Genomic DNA, 19,676 nt, shown 5'->3' on the forward strand with positions numbered 1-19,676 from the left:
GGACATGGACTGAGCAGGATGAGGGCTCAGAGAAGGGGAGGCGCAGGGGCAGGGCCTCAAAGAAGGGGGGAAGGAAGTGGGGCCAAGGGTATTTGGGTTTGAGGTAGATCTTACCTTGCACTTAAATTGAAAAATGTGATCTTGTGGTTAGAAAGGTTGGAGGCCACTGTTTTAGTCAAACACTTGGGCCCAGGGTCAATAGTGACCAGCCTGCAAACTGTGGGCCACATGCAGCCCACTGGGGTTCTGCCTGCCGTCCCCCGACTGCCCCTCTCCTCATGTGCCTCTCGTGCACTGGAGCCCTGTTCTTCCTACTCTCCCCTCCCTCCCAGCCCCTTCAGAGCCCCACAGATCTGCTGATTTGTGTTCTGTCCCCGCTCCACCCTCTATCTCCCAGAGCTGTGTGCAGCTGTTCACGCTCTGGGATGGAGGGGCAGAGTGGGGACAGAGCACAAATCAGCAGTTTTGTAGCGTGCTGAAAGTGCTGGAAGGGAGGAGAAGAGTAGGAAGTGTGGGACGCCGGTGCCCTGGTGCATGAGAGGCATGTTTGGGAAGGAGGCAGAGAGGCGGTATGTGGGCTGCAGGTGGAACCCCAGTAGGCTGCGGGCTGCAGGTTGCCCACCACTGGTCATGAGTCTACTGAGATGGAGGGACACTCATGTGGCCCACTCACTATTCTTGAGAGACTAATGTAGGTGAGGTATTATCTGCATTATTGTTGGGTTTTTAACCCAGAGGGAGAAGAAAAAGAAGGGAATAATACCTCTTCCCACCTCGTCTCTCTGATATCCTGTAACCAACATAAATACAAACCAAAACTGCAAGACACTATAATGACAGTTTCAAAATGAGGCTAAAATAAATATTCTTACTTCGTAAATGTTATTGCACCATAGTTGACTTAGTCCCAAAGAAACCTTTGTAATATGGAAGTTTTGATTTTGGACCCATCTTTACCATCTCTCTTTAGGGTATTAGTCAGGAAACGTTTGGTTTACAATCAAGCAAACAAAAATTCTTACTGCATTTCGCTATTTGCTGCTTTTTCTTTAATCTTCTCTTTCTTCTTCCTCTTGGTTAAAAACCAGACAACAATGCAGATAACAATTGCTCCCAGAATTGCTCCAATTAATGCTCCAGCAATGAGACCACCTTCTGAATCTGGAAAAATATGTACGCAATTGTCATGAACAGGAGCAGTGCTAACTAGCATCAGGTGCCTAAGGGGTTAACTCAGGTTCCTAGCAAAGGTGTTGGCCAGGAGGGTTGGGGCAGTCAGCCAATAAAAATGCAGACCACACCAAGGTTTGTGAGGCTGCTACAGCCTTCCATCTTACAGAGCTAGGTTGGTCAGTTAACTCACTGTAGAAGCTTGTGATTTTAGATCTAGAAGTTCTAGATTCAGTCCTTGATAATGACAATCCAGTCAAGGATGTGGTGTTAGATTAGCATTTGTATAGTTTATTAGATATTTAAAGTCATTTAGGAACATTAACTAATTAAGTCTCACAATACTCCTGTGAGATGTTTCTAAGCATACATTAGTATGCCCGTTTTACAGGTGGCAGACAGAGGCAGAGAGATTAAATGACTTTCCCAAAGCCATACAAGGTTCAGTTGAATTGAGAACTGAGGATCTCTTGCCTACCAACCCCTTTTTTATTCCAAAATAGTCCACCTTTAAAAAAATGTATTTTTGTTGTTGTTCTGATTATGCAGTATGAAAAGCACATTTTATCCTATTCATAAAATGAACTCACGTGATGCAGTCAAGTCAATTTCACAGCTGCTGTTTCCAAGGCTGTTACTAGCTATGCACCGGTAGTATCCATTTTCAAAGGTGGTGAGATTACCAATAATAAGAAGCCCAGTTTTCATATCTGTGACAAATGGAAAAGATGTATGTACATGCATGTTTATGCTAGGGATGTAATATTGTTGTCGATTAACCGATAAGCAAATCCTTATCGGTTAATGCTATTGACTATATGCAGTTAAATGCAGAGCCACAGAACATTTAAATGCAGAGCCTGGCTTAGTCACGGTCAGGACCAGACCCTGCAGTGACTCTGCATTTAAAATGTAGTAGGAACTGGGCGGGCAGACTACCTGGCTCAGTCCTGGCTTGCACCAGGTCCAGGACCTATCCCCACTGTGACTGCATTAAATTGTAGTAGGAGCTGGGCTGCCTGCCCACCCAGCTCCTACTATATTTTAAATGCAGAACCACAGCTGGGTTTGGTCCCAGACCTGGCGCGAGCTGGGACTGAGCCGGGCTGCCTGCCAACCCAGTTCCTACTACATTTTAAACACAGAGCCGCAGTTGGGGTAGGACAGGGGTGTCCAAACTTTTTTCAAAGAGGGCCAGATTTGAAGAAGTGAACATGCATGAGGGCCGTCCCCGCACTCTCAGCCCCAAGGCGGAGGGCGCAGGGCACGCCGGCCTCACGGCGGCCCGGGGGCAGGGCGAACCCGCAGCCGAGCAGGGGAGTGGGGCTGCAGATGTGCCCTACAGGCGGAGGCCATGGGCGGTGGCGGTGGCGGCGGTGGCGCGGCCGGAAGCGGCGCACTGGGCGCGCCAGTTCAAAAGAGCGCCGGGGAGCCAGGAGAGGGGGAGGAAGCGGGGGCCGTATTAAATTGGAACATGGGCCGCAATTGGCCCGCGGGCCGGACTTTGGACATGCCTGGGGTAGGACCTGGACCCAGCACAAGCCAGGACTGAGCGCTTTAACTGCCTTCCCTTATCGACTAATCATGTAGTTACAATTAGAAAATTACCCACTTCTTAACATTCCTAGTTTATACCCTATATAGGTAATTAATTGTATTTACTGAATAAGAATAATATGATTAATACAAGTCATGGGAGGTTTTATTATAAATTTTGCAACATTTAAATACAGAGATTTCTGTAAAAACAATTGTTACATAATTTTACAGATCATCACATTAAGTACATGAGAACCAGGGCCCCTGTCCTGCAAACACAGAAACATGTGTGTAGTTTTACTTGTGCAGGTAGTACTGTTGAGGCCAGTGGGATCTCTTTAAGATGTAAAAACTATGCACATACTTAAGTGTTTGTCCTAGGAAACAAAACAACAATTTAAATTACACTGGTTATAAGTTTAGTGCAAGTTTGCATCTCTCATGACAAGGTGAGTGAGAGTTACTGTTGTTGTTTTTTTGTTTTGTTTTGTTTTGTTTGTTTTAGTAATCAGATTGTTGCAGTCTTTTTCACTTGAATACTCTGAAGTGTAATTAGTATCACAGGTAAGATTTTTTTTTAAAATAATTATCTTTTCTGAGACCAGCAACATTATTTATTGTAAAATTTAAAAAACCAAACAGGTTAATGCATTTGTATGACTGTTAGGAAATTTTTGATAGGTAAGAATAAATTCAACCCACATTGTTGCATGCAAAGTAGGGAAATCCAATCTTTTCTGTATAGACTATTGAATACTGGCTCTCCCCGACTTGTGATGCGATCAGTTCCGGAGATCACGTCGCAAGTTGAGGGCATCATAACTTGAGTCTGCATTTACGACAGATGGGCTGTGTCTACACTGGCATGAATTTCCGGAAATGCTTAAAACGGAATACTATTCCGTTTTCAGTTTTTCCGGAAAAGGAGCATCTACATTGGCAGGCTGCTTTTCCGGAAAAGCCCCTTTTCCGGAAAAGCGTCTGTGGCCAATGTAGATGCGCTTTTCTGGAAAAGAGCCCCGATCGCCATTTTCGTGGGGCTGTCTACACTGGCCCTTTTCCGGAACAGTGTTCTGGAATAAGGACTTATGCCCGAGCTGGAGCAGAATAGTTTTTCCGGAATAGCGGCTGATTTTGTACAGTAGAGCATCGTTGCTTTTCCGGAAATTCAAGGGCCAGTGTAGACAGCTCGCAGCTTATTCCGGAAAAGCGGCTGATTTTCTGGAATAAGTGGCCCAGTGTAGAGACAGCCATGTTGTATGCCATCCTAAATGCGAGGCCGAGGATGTAAGTCGGGGGATTTCAGCCCCTTCTGCACTTCTGGAAAAGGCCGTAAGTGCAGGGGATCGTAAGTTGGGCCATCGCAAAGCAAGGGCCTCCTGTACATGGTTCAGGCCATATACTTTAGCTCTTGCATGTTACACACTAGCATTGAGGAAGATACTCACTGAGTTGTTCTGTCATGGGTTTGAGGGCATCCCCTGAAACTTTATGCCACTGGTATATAGGTATAGGCATTCCTTCATCAGAATAGCAGGAGAGAGAGATAAGGTGGCCTGTCTCAGGGGTTCCCCGTAAGCTACAGTGAGGCTGTGAAGGCTTGACTGTAAAATAACAACAGGAAAAATAGTTACAGAGAGGATACAAATTCTGGGCCCCAATCTTGCCAGATCTAAGTCTACTTTGTTACACTGATGTAAATCTGGAACTAATCTATTGACTTCAGAAATGTTTTTTAGATTTCTGCCAGAATTCTGACCACAATCTCTCCCTTATAGACCTGAACAGCAATAAAGTGAACAATTGGGGGAAAACTCCTACTGCCTTTGGTGTTTAGCAGATGAAGTACTTGTATGAAGACTATGACATATTGCATCTTGATGGAAAAGATTTCAATGATACTACGACTGTCACTTTTTGTCCCTGTCAAATCACTTTCTGTCTTGTGGGATTATCATTTTCTGTGTAACAAGCTTTAGTCTATATGGATGCAAAGAACTATAACCTGATTCCTTAGTGCCTGGCATCTGCAGAGTCATTTACACCGGTGCAAAGTATTACCATTCTATGGTAGCAGTGGTTTATACTCATTGGGCCATATTCCACTCTGAGCTTGTTTTTAATTTCCTCCATTTGCTTCGTTGTGTCACCCATTTAACATTATTTAAACATATTGTTGTGGGTCTCTTCTGTATCTACACTGCTGTGGAATTATACCAGTGATGAATCTGGCCAAGTTTTTATCTGTATAAGTATATGTTTGGTTTTCTAGGAAAAACTACAATCCCCTTTTTCAAGCTTTGAGTCAAACTAGCATATGCTCTTGTTTATTATTCTGTTGCAGCGTAACGGCTGCAGGGGTTGTTTTTAATGATGTTTTTAATGTCTGTGCTTTGAAAATTTGTTTCTTCTACTGGATTTATCCCCATATGCCTTTGTCTCTGCTGTATAGACCAGAGGTGGGGAACCTAAGACCTGCCTTGCCTAGATCCAGCCCCTAAGGCTTGGGGCTCCCTCTTGGCAGAGGGGCTGGAGCACCAGAGCGGGGTACCCAATGCTATCTTCCCATGGGCTAGAGCACACAAAATCTATTAGCCTGGGCCCCCCAGGCTATAATGTGCTAGAGGGATGTGGGGAGTGTCTTTTTCCTTCTCAGTTGGGGATTACATCAGTGAGAGGGTTTTTTAGTTCTCACTTTTTTGTGGTCCCTAACTGATTTTTCTGTGGGTCAGCGGCCCCCAACCCAAAAAAGGTTCCCCACCCCGGAAGACAAATGATACAGCTAGAGCCATTTTCGCATATATACTGATTTCTCACTTTCATCAACTACCCAGAGAGTATGTGGACAGTTGTTAGGTGGGATTAGTATTAACATTTTCCTTGTTAGCAAGTAAAATTTTTCTTGTCCCATTGCTTTACATACTTGTTCAATTATCTATTCATGGCTGAACTACTGCTTTTTTCAGTAGATATGGACTCTGTACACAGAACAGGGAGTTCTGTTGATTAGCCCTTTTAATAGAGAGGCAGCATTTGTACTGTTTATAAAACTAGGACTTCTAGATTTTACTGCTGGGCCCACCGTCTGTGGGGCCTTAGGCAAGTCCATATGAGATTTTCAGATGTGGAGGTCTAAAACTAAATCAGCAAGTGGCCTGATTTTCACAGCTGCTTTAGGCTTCCAAATTTTAAAATTCGGGGCTTAGCTTCAAAGCCTAGGCCAGCTGCCTAGAGGAAATGTTGTCAGAGTGTGGTGGTGGTTCCCATCCAAAGGGAAAGCTGGGTAGTAACAGCTACCAAAGGGATGTCTACTTCTCTGGCCATCATAGTAGATGGATCTATAATGCAGCAAGGTTAACATGGCGAATTCCCATGGCAATTCAGATTAGGACAGGCGAGTGCAGTTATTAGTTGAGAGCAGTGTTCCCTCTAAACTGGGGGGCAGCACAGCTTCACAGGTGAGTAATCAGCCCTGCCCAGTCAGAGGTTCTCAGGGCTCCATGCACAGAGCTGCCAGGGTGGGGCTGATTAATCACTTGTGAAACTGTGCTGCTCCGCAGTTTAGAAAAAACACCGGGTGAGAGTGCAAATTTCAGCATATCCGGATTACCCCGTTCATTAGGGATGAGCAATGTTCCACAGGCACTGTAGTCAGCCGTCCTTTCCATGATTGCTTCATCCAGGGCCTTAGAGGATAGGTCAACATGCGGCTGGGAGTGATCTTCCCGAAAGCCTGAACGCCAGCCCGACCACAGTGTCCCTCCTACTATTTTGAGGGTCCCAACTTGAGCCCTTGTGGCATGAACCTGTCTGCCCACTTTGAGACACTCCTGCCCAGTGGTAGTGTAGACATACCCAGAGACATTCTGTGCTAACCCAAGGCAGGTGGCAGTTGGTTTGTCTGGGAAGTGGAGAGTACCACCAGCTCTGTCTGTGCCCAGCAGCCCAGAAGAAGAATCTCCTTTCTGTCAACTAAAACAAGTCCTATTTCTTTACCAGAAAAGTTACTGCATTGTACAGCTCCAGGCCCACTGCACTGACTGACCAAAAAGTGCCAATGTTCCCATCTGCTCCCTGTTACATTATTCTCTTGGGGACCCTGCCATGCATTTTAATCCCAATTCAACACCATAAAGCAACACAATAAAAACACATTACCCAGAACACTAACAGCCACTGATTTCTGGTTCTGTCCATTTGAATCTTGTGGGTTGAAAACTTCACAGGTAAAAAGCCCAGTATCTGAGGGCTGCATGTTGGAGATTGTTATTGATGCATTTCCTGGGTTTGTTGTCCCATTTATTCTGTTCTTGAACTCTCCATACTCAAATGTCTGTCCATTCTGAAAATAAAAGATCTGACACAAAAAAACAGATTGCTAATTAAGAAGTTGAGCTTGTAACCTGCATTTTGTTTTGTGCTGCTATGTCAATACAAAGGAATTTCAGCAGAAGCAAAGCCACCTTATGTCCAGTTCCCTCACTGTACAGTGCAATGTAAAGTCAGTCCCCCATGACAGAGCCTGGGTCATTCTGGTTGGGAGGCTAAGCTAATATACTGTGGGAACTGTAAAATTAGAGCTGGAAAGCCATTTTTTCTTTACAAGAAACCAACTGCCAGGCAAGATTATGGACCATTATGTTATACTCATAATATATAAAGGAGAATGTTTGTATGTTTGTGCTCTAATAACTTGGACACTATAAGAGCTACCACAACCCAACTTTGAATGGGATAACCTTTCCTCCAGGAGAAGGTTTTAAGGTACTGTGGAAGGGTGTGGCAGGGACCCCACTGCCCCTCTCCATGCCCCCGCACTAGCTCTGCCGGCAGCAATGTGCTCCCAGGCCGCCGGTGTTCTGGGTCTGTGGCGCTTGCGTTGTGGCGGCGTGCGGAGGACCGCCCTCACAGCGCAGACGTGCCTCAGCCAGCGTGCAAACCAGTGGGCAGGTGGACCTGGAGAGAGCAGGTGCACTGGCAGGGACCCTGGTATGGAAAAGGGTGCTGACAGTTAAAACTGGTGCTGGGCCAGACACAAGAGGAAGAGAGAGAGAGAAGGAGGGAGGGGGAGCAGGGTCGGCTCTTTGGCATGCTGCCACCCCCCCCTTCCCTGCCACCTCCCAAACTGCCACCCTGTGACTCACACAGACAGCGCCCCACTCTGCCCCACCCTTCCCCTGCCACCTCCCTAACTGCCATCCTGTGCCCCACACAGACAACGCCCCACTCCGCCCCACCCTTCCCCTGCCACCTCCCTAACTGCCATCCTGTGCCCCACACAGACAACGCCCCACTCCGCCCCACCCTTCCCCTGCCACCTCCCTAACTGCCATCCTGTGCCCCACACAGACAACGCCCCACTCCGCCCCACCCTTCCCCTGCCACCTCCCTAACTGCCATCCTGTGCCCCACACAGACAACGCCCCACTCCGCCCCACCCTTCCCCTGCCACCTCCCTAACTGCCATCCTGTGCCCCACACAGACAGCACCCCACTCCGCCCCACCCTTCCCCTGCCACCTCCCTAACTGCCATCCTGTGCCCCACACAGACAACGCCCCACTCCGCCCCACCCTTCCCCTGCCACCTCCCTAACTGCCATCCTGTGCCCCACACAGACAACGCCCCACTCCGCCCCACCCTTCCCCTGCCACCTCCCTAACTGCCATCCTGTGCCCCACACAGATAGCACCCCACTCCGCCCCACCCTTCCCCTGCCACCTCCCTAACTGCCATCCTGTGCCCCACACAGACAACGCCCCACTCCGCCCCATCCTTCCCCTGCCACCTCCCTAACTGCCATCCTGTGCCCCACACAGACAACGCCCCACTCCGCCCCATCCTTCCCCTGCCACCTCCCTAACTGCCATCCTGTGCCCCACACAGACAGCGCCCCACTCCGCCCCACCCTTCCCTGCCACCTCCATAACTGCCACCCTGTGCCCCACATAGACAGAGAATCTGATTTTCTTCCACTACATCTGTCCAAGTACCACCCTATCTAATACATAAAGGAGAATGTTTGTAAGTTTGTGCGCTAATAACTTGTCACTATAAGAGCTACTGCAACCCAACTTAGCATGGGATAACCTTTCCTCCAGGAGAAGGTTTTAAGGTACTTTTAGACCTGATCAGGGTCCCGTCCTGCCCCCCGTGGCACCTGCGGCCCCGGGCACGAGCTGGGGTGCCCCTCCCGTGTGTAACTTTCCCCTACCTGGGGTCGCTCCCCACCTGCCACCCCCCTCCCTGAAACCAAAACCGAAGCCGGCCAGCCTTTCTGCTCAGCTCGCTAGGCTTAGCCAAGCAGAAGGAATCCGTGTGCCTGCTGCAGCGCAGGGCAGAGGGGCCGGGTTAAACCCTCGATGCGTTACACTGCTGTGAAGCCAGCTGGCTGCTGTTCATGCTGTGAGTGGGGCTCTTCTGGGTCTGGTGCCAGCCAGTGGGGCTGGACGTGAGCTCTGAGCTTTTGCTTGCCAAGGTGGGACAGGTGGATCCCTGAGCCAACGTTACAAAGAGAAGTCCCCTTGCTACTGGCCGCATGACTGTGTACTGTTCTCCTGGGGGCTGGCTGCTTGGTCCTGGGGGGAGGAGGGTCCTTCTTCTCTCAGAGGGTCAGGTGTGGGCCAGGAGCCATCAGGCCCCAGGGTCTGTGTCTCTGGGAGTGTCGCATGGTTCAGGGTCCCCTCCTTTCCTAAATTTCCTACATTCTGTTCCTCCGGTTTCCCGAGCAATGCTGGGTAAGTCCAGCTAGTAAGTAATAAAGCTAAGTCATGTACAATTAACAGAAGGGTTAATTAGAAGTCAAATTATTTGTGATGTAATTGATAACTAGGCCAGTCTAAGATTATTGTAAGAAATGGAATTGCCATTGCAAAGAACAGATATTTGCATGGTTAGTGAAAACAGTACTTTCTAAATTAAAGTATAAACAAGCAATAAAAGAGGTGAAGTGCAACTAATGAAATATAGCTAAGACTGGCTAATGCAGAAAGACAAAACACAAGGGTAAGTAAATCAGAGATCAGCTATGTGTGCAGTAAATGTGGAGGCAGTCACAAAACAGGGCAGAGGTGACTGAAGTGCTATTCATGCAATAAAAGTGTCACACAATATCAATGTTTCTGTTCCTTTTGGTGTCATGGAGGGTGGGGTCATTATCAGAGACCTTCAGGCAGGCCCCAGTTTTTTCCTTTTCTCAATATGCTCCAAGAATTAGATCAGGAGAAACAACTGATGCCAACCCTCATGTTTCAAGTCCTTCACCTGAGATCATGAAGATGTTCCTGCTTCTCCGTCGAATGGGAAAATGATTGTCATATTGGGCACATTGTGGGGATTTGCATTTTCCTGTCAAACATACAGCATCTTCCCTCAAACAATGTGCCCTGCTCTCTGTTCCAAGCTCCCACAACACTAAGGGACAGATGGTGTCACCAAACACTGTGGGATATATCCCCACAATGTATTGTTCCCACTGTTGGCGGGAACTAAACCTGTGGACGCAGTCTGTCAACAGAGGGAACAAGTATAAACACACTTTGATGACTTACTGTTGTACATTCAGATGTGCTCTATTGCCTTCAGTGGTGTTACTGCTGATTTACAGCAATGTGACAGCCGGTTTAGATTTCATAGACTTATGGACCTGAACTTTTTCTCATAAAAGTCTGTAGCAAAACTTCCATTGATTTGAATGGGAAGTAGAATTGAGCCTATTGTGAGTGGTAGTGGTGGTTTGAATCTTGGGACTTCAATTTATCTAGGACTACTCATATCTCAGCTACCATGGTGATGGGTGTGGTTTAGGAACGTAAACAGTAATGATAGACTATTCACACTTAACCTATTTAGTTCTCTTATAAAAGTGTACTGAAAAAAAATCAGCTTCCCTGAACGACATTGAAACATTTGTCATTTAAATCCAGTTTATAATAATACTCCTGCATAACAGTGCTACAGCTTGGAATTTGTAGTGCTCAACTCTATTCCTACTTGGATAAATGCTGTTTCATAACTAATTGGCAATGTACAACTTAAGGGGCTCTTCTTGTAAACCATTTGCCCAGGTATAATGAGCTAACCTACTGTAGTTAGTATGGTGGTAAAATCTTGGTTAATGAGATAACTGGCTAAATGTTATGTTTCGCCAGTTAACCAATTAACTGGGACAGGTGGGGGTTGCCGTAAACGGGTCTGCTCGGGCCAGGCTGCAGCACTAATGCCTGCGGCATCAGGGCCAGCCCACAACATTTTGGCACCAGAGCCGGGGAGCTAAAATGACGCCCCCATTCCTCCTTACTTGAGCCAAAACTTTGAAAGGTCTCAATTCTGCCATCTTCCTGTTCTACTCCTTTCATGGCACTCCACCATCTCTGTGCATCTAGAGCAGAGAGAATACACATGCACCAGCAGCAGACACAATTTTCTACACTCTGGGTCCTAGTGGCTGCCCTCTCCCCCCCACCTACATTCTGGCAGCTGCCTCAGTTCACCTCATAGTAAGGCCAGCCCTGTGTGGCATGGTTAACAGTTAACCATTCACAGCCATAGTATTTAGTGGGTCTTCCCGTGGTAGTTAGCAGTAAAAATATGTCCAGCAGTGTTTACTGGATTGGATCCTTATTTAGTATAGCATCTTTCCTATCAAATGTATTTCACAAACAAGCATACAGTAATATTTGTCACTGATGGACTGACCGTTGACTTATTACTAGAAGTGGTTGAAAAGTACATGTGGGAAAGTTTCACAAATGTTGGTCAAGTTTCATTTGCTTCTGACTCATCAAAATTACATTTTGACAAAGATTTCCAATCAGCGTTAGTTCATGAATCCCTACCCCCCAGACAATAAGCACAATTCCATTTGCCTTGCAGATCTGAAGATTATATTCTGAATAAAAAATCAACATCTGTGTACCCTGACACAGTGTTGACTGAAGTCTTTAATCAATGTTATCTAGACGCCTTTATTAGCTTAAGGCAAGCTACACCCCAAAACTGCCAACATACAATTGGTTCATACAATGATAAGATTTTCACTGAATGTCAAAACTCAGGTTACCTGCTGTACAATACAGGTTGTACCTTCCTAAACTGGGACTCTCTGGTCTGGCAACATCTGTGGATCATGGATGTTGCTGGTCCACAGAGCCCAGGGACAGGGAGGTCTGGTGGCAGAGCCAGGAGCATAGCTGGGGGGAAGTGGAGGGGAGAGAGAGGGGAAGGCGGTGACTCAGCCAGGAGCCCCATGGCAGCTGTGGTGGGCAGTTAGGCGGAGCTCTGACCCCAGTGGCTGGGGACCTCCAGCCCTGGCAGCAGTGGAATTGGTGGCAACCAGCGAGCTCTGCCCCGGGGACTGTATCATTTATGTGTCACCCCGAGGAAAAGTGATAAATACTGAAAAGGCTGAACAATGCTGTTATTAGTGACAAAATATATATTCTATGCCGGGGTCTGAGTAGATTTTGTATGCAGGAAACTTCATTTAAAATGTTATGCTTCAATTAATAGGCTGTTACTTAATTGCTGATTTTAAACAGGTGCATTCAAAAAGAATATTTTATAGTTTGTTTTAAAATGCTGGTTTTTAATGCTGTTCTTCCAAATTTTGCAACTCTGTCTTACAAAGAGCCAAAATGTGAATGTTTACAAAACTTATTTCAGGTTCTATCTAACCCTTGAGATCGTCCTTTTCCTCTGACTCTGCTCCCCTTTTAAATAGTGAGCGAGATCCATTTTGGTGTCATATCTCTAATGTGACAAAGTTACCTGAAAGTAGATCTGGTCAGCTCTTTATTTCTTCTCCATTAATGGAACTATACTCCATAGTTCTGTTTTGAACTATGTTAGAGCCTTGGCCTTCACAACATTCACTGGCAAGGAGTTCCACAGATTGACAGTGTATTGCATGAAGATATACTTCCTTTTGTTTATTTTAAATTTGCTGTCTATTAATTTCATTTGGTGATCCCTAGTTCTTGTATTGAGAGAGAGTAAATATCACTCCCTTGTCTAGTTTCTCAACATGGGTCATGATTTTATAGACATCTGTCATATCTCACTTCATCATCTCTTTACCAAGCTGAAAAGTTCTAGTCTTCTTAATCTTGTCTCGTATGCCAACCATTCCATGCCCCTAATAATTTTTTTGCCCTTTTCTGAATCTTTTCCAATTCCAATATATCTTTTTTGAGGTGAGGCCACCACAGCTGCACACAGAATTCTGGTTGTAGGCATACCATGGATTTAAATAGAGGCAGTGTGATATTTTCTGACTTACTACTGATCCTTTTCTTAATGGTCCCCAACATTCTGCTTGCTTTTTTGACTGCCACTACATGAGTGGATGTTTTCAGAGAACTTCCCACAAAATGTTCTGGTTTTACTGCAAATGTTTATGTGTTCCAGCTAATATTTTTCCATTTACCTCCCAGACTAGTGTTTTCAAGAGTTAAACCATCCCAAACATTTCCTGGAAAATTGACAGTTCCTTGCAGAAATGCCCATTTTCATGGATGTCATTTTTCATTTTAAAAAAAAAACACAACGTTTTGTATGTAAAAAGCTGGCCATCTCCACTAAAAAGTTTCAGTCTTCTGTAATATCTTCAAGGGGGTTAATTGAAACACTCACGTTATGTCTACGCTGCCAAGATAAGTCAGAAAAAGATACGCAAATTGCAAACTGCAATTTCCGTATCTTTTTCCACTTTTTTTCTGAAAAAGTCTTATCTGAAATTTGGCCCATCTACACACAGCCAAATTTCAGAAAAAAATCATCTTTTTTAACATCCCTTATTCCTCTCCACAAGAGGAATACAGGGATGTTGAAAGAACACATCTGCTTTTTTGGAAACTGTTCTGAAAAAGCAGATGTGTTCCTTGGACGCGGCCAAGCTTTTCTGTCCCTAATGGGTTGTTGCAAGACAGCACAGGTTACAGCAGGCCATGGACCAAATCCAGAATATGGGAGGCACAAAAGTGACACAGAGAATCTGACCCTAAGTTTGTATCTTGCCAAACTTCATTTCTGAGACTATCTAAAAGGAAAAATTGCCAAGCCAAGGGGAAAATGGACCTTTTGCTTTAAGAGAGTGGTTTTGACAAGAGCATCTTTGACATGCCACAAAACACAGAATAAAATTTATTTTCCTGTAAACTAAATAAGTAAATAAAGTTAGGGCATGTTCAGAATATTTTTCTAAGAGTCTGGAGACATACAGGGGAAAAAACAACAATGGCTTTCCAAAGACCTAAATCCAGCTATATGATCAGGATGGAGTCTTCATAAAATGTTATCCATCACATGATAATCTTGTTATATGCAACTCAGACCCAAAGCGCCTGATTCAGATTCCATTTGCCCCTGTGTTATTCAGGAACAATTGTGATGAAGTTGATGGAATGACACCAGTGTAAAATCAGTGTGAGAATTAGACAATGTGTGTGGGTGTGTTTGGGTGAGAAAGGGTGGGGGGGGGCGACATTCTTGCTACTAAAAAACATGGAATAGTCTATTATGATGGCTACGGAAGTACATGAGGCTCCCAGAGAATCCACATGAAACAACACAACAGGCACATCAGTAACCTACAGCAGATTTCTGGAGCATTTGCCCAGAGTCACAGACTAGCCAAAGCGCATTTTGCCCTATTTTGACATGAAGTAGGAGCAGGGCTGTTGATACTTCTGCCACCTTGTCCATCTGTTGCTACACTAACAACAATTGGATCACATTCCACTGATTAACCAGTGCAAGGTGTTCAAGCAACTATGAAGCTGGGGCCCTCCCTCACTATGATGGTCTTGAACCAATCCGATGAGGGGGAGGCGAAAGGTCCTTCTTGAGGCTGGCTGTTGCACATGTAGTACAACAGCTGCCCAGAACCTGGGCACCATCTTTTCCTGCATCACCTTGGTTTTAATGACTTTCATAAAAGGAGAAAAGAAAATATGCTTAGTGCTGCCAGAGGAGACCTCAGTTTATGTCCCTGCACCATGCTCTAGTTGAGGAACATTGGTCAAATCTGAGGAGCTGAGTGTGTGGGCACTGGTGAAATGATTTCCTAGTCAGTAAAACATTCATAACACACTGTATTTGTGCTTCTTCTCATTGGAGGTTAGTTTGCTGATACGTGTGTCAGGAAGAAATGAAGCCTTTCCATTTTTCACACGAACAGATGCTTGTGGTGACTCATCTGTGAATTGATGAACGGACACATTTCTCACTCCTAGAAGTATTTTTCATTTGTCCAATCTCTCATGCATAGCCTCTGCCAAATGGCCCTGGTTCCAGGAAAGCATCTGCCTGGCTATCAAAGGGACTTCATATCCAGCTCCCCAACATTTTTCCTTCCCTGCTGACCAAAGTCTGTGGAGTTGGTAGAACTGAGAGATTCATTTACCTTGGTGAAATGAGAGAAGAATTCAGTGGACCATGTTTTGCAGGCTGTTGTAGCAATTCATTCTTGTGGTTTTGCTTGTGATTTGGGCTGCAAACGGGTTGAAATAAGGGAGGGCATGAAGACGCACAACTTCTCCCTCCATTCCCTCCCACTGGCTTAAGAAAGCCAGCGCCCTCTCCCACATATTGGCTCTCCCACCTCTGTGGCTGGTGAGATGATGACTCATCTAAATTGGGCTCAACAGGCAAAGCTGAGCCCATGTGGGGATTTGCTGGGGCTCCCTGCTTGACAGCAGAAGAGTCAGCAGTAGCGATGGTGGAGAATGAGTAATCTCAGTTTGGAGTCCTCAATCCAACTCTTTCCTCTCGCAGGTGTATCTGGCCCCTTCTGAATCTCTGTCTTGCTCAGCGAAGAAGAGACTTGCCTCCATCAGTTTCCTCTCCCCTCAAACAGAAGCAATTGCATCAGGTATTTCCTCATTTTCAGAGGAGAACGGTGGCTTCATTTTATATGTGTATTTATCCATCTCAGCTGAGTCTGCATGGCAGCATTTATTCAAAGGGGTCTGGGAATGTGCCCCTGTACCATCTCACCCTAGCTCCCCCATATTTTGTTTTGTTCCCAATAGACTTGTTTGGGGTCATGGATACTTTTCTTCTCTTGTCCCACTTCTTTCCTCTTGCTCCACCCAGTTCTTTTATGATGATGCAATTCCAAGGCACGACCTGTGATGAAAACCACCAGCCCCCCCCCCCTTACTATTTCATTCTATGTTACTAGGCTTGCAAACTTCCAGCAGAGCAGAAGATCCAGCCACATTGTGCTGTTTCATCACTTCCTAGTTAGCCTTTTCCCTAATTACTTTGCTAGATTCTTTTTCACGTCAGAAATAAAGGCAGAGAGGAACCATATCAACCTCTTTATTATTCTGATGCCCTTGCATCATACTAGGGTCTGAGTCTAAATGGGAATTAAAAAACAGTAGGAAAGATGTATTTGGCAATTATTCCCTTTAAATATCTTACACACCAGTTAAAAATCAAATGTCATAGGCTTAATTGCTTATCATAGATTGAAGCCCATATTCTGAATTCAGTCATGCAGTGTTAAAGTTACTCTGGATTGTATCATTTGCATGAGATTGGGATTTGATGCCAGTTACCTTTGGCAGCTATAGTGTCTTTTTGCATGCATTTTTGTTTAGCCTGTGATCTGCCAGAGAATGATAGGACTCATATACCCTGCATTGCTGAAATTTTAATTATGACTGCAGGCCTCTTGTTTCTGCTGCATGTTGTCAGAATTTGAGGGGGGCATCTTAAGAACCTTTTAACAAGGAGACAGAGGAAGGCTGAAATCTTTGGAAATCAGGGATGCAAATCAGCCATTGGCCACCTTTCAGTGGTGCCAGAAAGGCTTGAAGATTGAGCCTTACTGAGTCATATGGCACATCCATGTGGCTGAAATGTTCCTGACTAATTTCTGCCATGCACCAAGCATGAAACAGGGTTTTCCTGCACATTAAACTTCAATATACAGTGACTATTTCCTACTCAGATTGGAGGGAAAAATCCCACTTGATGTCCAAAGGCGTTCTGGAGGTATATGGATTAGAGATAAAACACTAGATTGCTTCTGTGGATATTTCAGAGGAAACAAATTCTGCATTCACATTTGAGATCTTCTATGTCCCTCCTGCCAGACCAGAACATGACCTTACATCTTGTTTTATGGTGGCTGTTCTGAACTCCATTGGCATGGAACAACACTATGGGTCTATTTACATTCCCACAAATGGTGCTCTGTCAGCGCATAGGCAGGAGGGAGCAGAAATTAGTTCTTGCCCTGTAAAGCACTTGTACCAAGAGTGTGTGGTAGCTGCGGCTGTTTGGGGTTCTGAAGAACAGATTGTACTGAAAAAGTTAAACCGTCAGTTTCCCATCCAATTCTTGTGCTTTTCTGTTTATGAAGCTGCCTCTCTTTAGTGCAGTGATGTGGAAAGCATGCAGCACAACCTACAACTTGCACTATTATCTCATCAGAATGTGAACCCTTGATTCCTGGTGGGGAAATCCAAATTCAAGCCCAGCTTGTCCAGATGCAGTGCAGAGGCTGATGTTGTACTGCCCTTTGGACAGAATACCATGCAGGTGAGGCACTGGTTCAGCCACATACAGTTGCTGTGGGAAAAACAAAAACTACATCCCAATAACTTTGATGTTCAGGCTGTGAAAAGTGAAATAAAAATCAGAGCAAAAACAAAAGTCAAAAGAGGGCATTTATATCACCTCAGTTATTGTATTAGCATTAGGCTTTCAATAAAGAGCATTTCTATTGTTCCATGCTGGTAAAAAAATGAAACGGTGTAGTTATTGAAGATTATTTTTACTTACTTGGTGTTTCCAGCTACATCTTCCCCGTGCATCTGTCACATAGACCATCTTTTGACAATGATTGACTGACTTTTCATCCATACTCTGAATATTGCGGCACGGGGCATGCTGTATTTGAGTAGAAATGTGCTGGTCTAAGAGTTTAATGTGACTTCAAATGTTCACATAAAAACACAGACCACCCTCCCTATACAGCTGCTCTGAAAAAATCCATGAAGTTTTCAGCGTTATAAAGGCGGGGTAGTTCAGAAGCATTTGTAGGCAGACTCTTGTTTCACAATATGTCTTAAACCTTGAGCTGTAAAGTGTGGGTCCATTATATTATTATTGAGTTATGTCTAACATTGCACAAACCAAGTGTATAATGTAATTGTTTGCTCTAAGCACTGCAAATAAAGCCTGATCACCTTTTGGTTCCTGTCTCTCTCTAGAGTCTTGGTACTTCTGCTTTTTTCCAAAACTGTGGTTCACTTTTCTTGTTGTTTTACAGGCCAGATTCTGATCTCTGTTCCACCAGTGTCAATCAGGGATAACTTCACTGGCTTTGATGAAATTGGTTATGCTAGTTTCAATATAGAATACAGATTGAACCTCCCTAGTCCCGCATCCTCAGGACCTGACCAGTGCGGAACTATAGAATTTGCCAAACCATGGAGGGTCAATATCCCTTATCAGCATTGCCAACATTTCCATTGCTTACTGGGCTCTTAGTAGACATTGAGGGGTAAATTAGAAATAAATAACAGCACAGAACACTGAGAGCCAGGACTGGTGGCTGTAAACAAACTTTATGGGACCATGGGAAACGTGGCTATGCCCATGATAAATGGACATCCAGGTAACTAAAATCATGCTTGACCATGTATGTTGCCAGACCAGAAAGCGATGGACTAGAGAATTTCAACCAGTACTTCCATTTCCAGTAGTGGTGTTATCCCAGTATGACTCTGTTACAACTCAGATCGCTGTCTGACCCTATCCCTCATAATTAGAACCTGTTTTATTTCCATTTTGCATAGAACAGTCCAGTGGTGCCAGCTCAGTGATCTAAGTCCCATGTACAGGCCAACAAAATCTGTATTTGAGTAATCCAATTTTAAAAATGGGCTCTGCCCAAGAGAAGTTTTCTTATAATATGGAGAGGGCCTAATTAGTAAGCTGTCTATAGAGCTATGCAAGAGACATTGGTGTGATTCCCTGTTGGTGGGTCTCACTCCCTGAACTGGAACTGACTGTGAAGTGGAGGTAGCATGAATAGCCCCTCAGGGAGTGTTTCTTATAGCTCAGCACAGAGCCCACCAGGCTGCAAAGGAGTAACATTAACAGGCTATTCAATGAGTGCTGTCGGTCTCCCTTTGTTGAAGGCCGATGGGGTTTTAGGAGGATGAAAAATGGCCACAACTTTTAGCACCCTGGGTCAGGGGATGGATATTCCTGCTTTCAGTGTTTTATATGTGCAAACAGCACACTGCTGAAAGATGTCTCAGAATCCTTCAGAAGATCATGTCCTGAACCAAAAACTCCCCTCCCCAGCTGTTGTGCAATGTGCAGTATGTTATCTTCCAGTTAGTGGTCCCCTTTGCCCCAGAAGTGGCTCTGCTTTAGTGATGTTTGTTCATAGTAAGGAAGCAGGAAGAATTTTGTTTTCTTTCAGGATGAAAGTTGACAAATTAAATGTAAAATAATATTAATTTCACCTATTGCTAAAATACTTTCTCTTCTGGTCCTTTGCAAAGACAGTGATGCAAATAGTCAAGCTTGGTTTTGTATAAAATGAAAATGCTGTCACTAAATATAATGTAACATGCAGCTTAATGGCAAGGGTCAAATTCATTTCCATCATTCCTCTAATATTTTAACTTAACCTGGCTATCAGTAGTATTCCACTAGTTACAGCTTGACTAGCCACACAATCTCTTCTGTATTCCACCTTGCACATATTTAATCTATCTTGGGGGCATTACCACATAATTTAAGAATAGACTTCAATTGTCAAGAGATTTCAGCCCTGACTGTATATGTGACTTCATGTGGCAGAATTAAGTCAGGCTCTGCTGGTGCAGAGCCAATTGCAGCATCAGGATACTGGGTTTCCCATCTCCAAGCTTTATACAAATGGTATCATGAGCTTTCATGGGCAGAGCCCACAATGTTCATAATGCCATCTACATG

At 44.8% G+C, this 19,676-nt stretch overlaps 1 protein-coding gene across 1 annotated transcript in view; it reads right to left on the bottom strand.

Annotated features, from left to right (window-relative positions):
• Positions 1 to 19,676, bottom strand: part of VSIG1 (V-set and immunoglobulin domain containing 1) — a 37,985-nt gene that overhangs the window by 5,058 nt on the left and 13,251 nt on the right. Inside the window, exons 3-6 of the mRNA XM_014580128.3 lie at positions 6,868 to 7,066; positions 4,158 to 4,313; positions 1,761 to 1,880; positions 1,023 to 1,161 (exon numbers count right to left, since the gene is read on the bottom strand). Coding sequence (XP_014435614.2) covers positions 1,023 to 1,161; positions 1,761 to 1,880; positions 4,158 to 4,313; positions 6,868 to 7,066 — 614 coding nt within the window. The remainder of the gene's footprint in view (positions 1 to 1,022; positions 1,162 to 1,760; positions 1,881 to 4,157; positions 4,314 to 6,867; positions 7,067 to 19,676) is intronic.

This window comes from Pelodiscus sinensis, chromosome 13 (assembly GCF_049634645.1).
Source record: "Pelodiscus sinensis isolate JC-2024 chromosome 13, ASM4963464v1, whole genome shotgun sequence".
Classification (NCBI taxonomy): Eukaryota; Metazoa; Chordata; order Testudines; family Trionychidae; genus Pelodiscus; species Pelodiscus sinensis.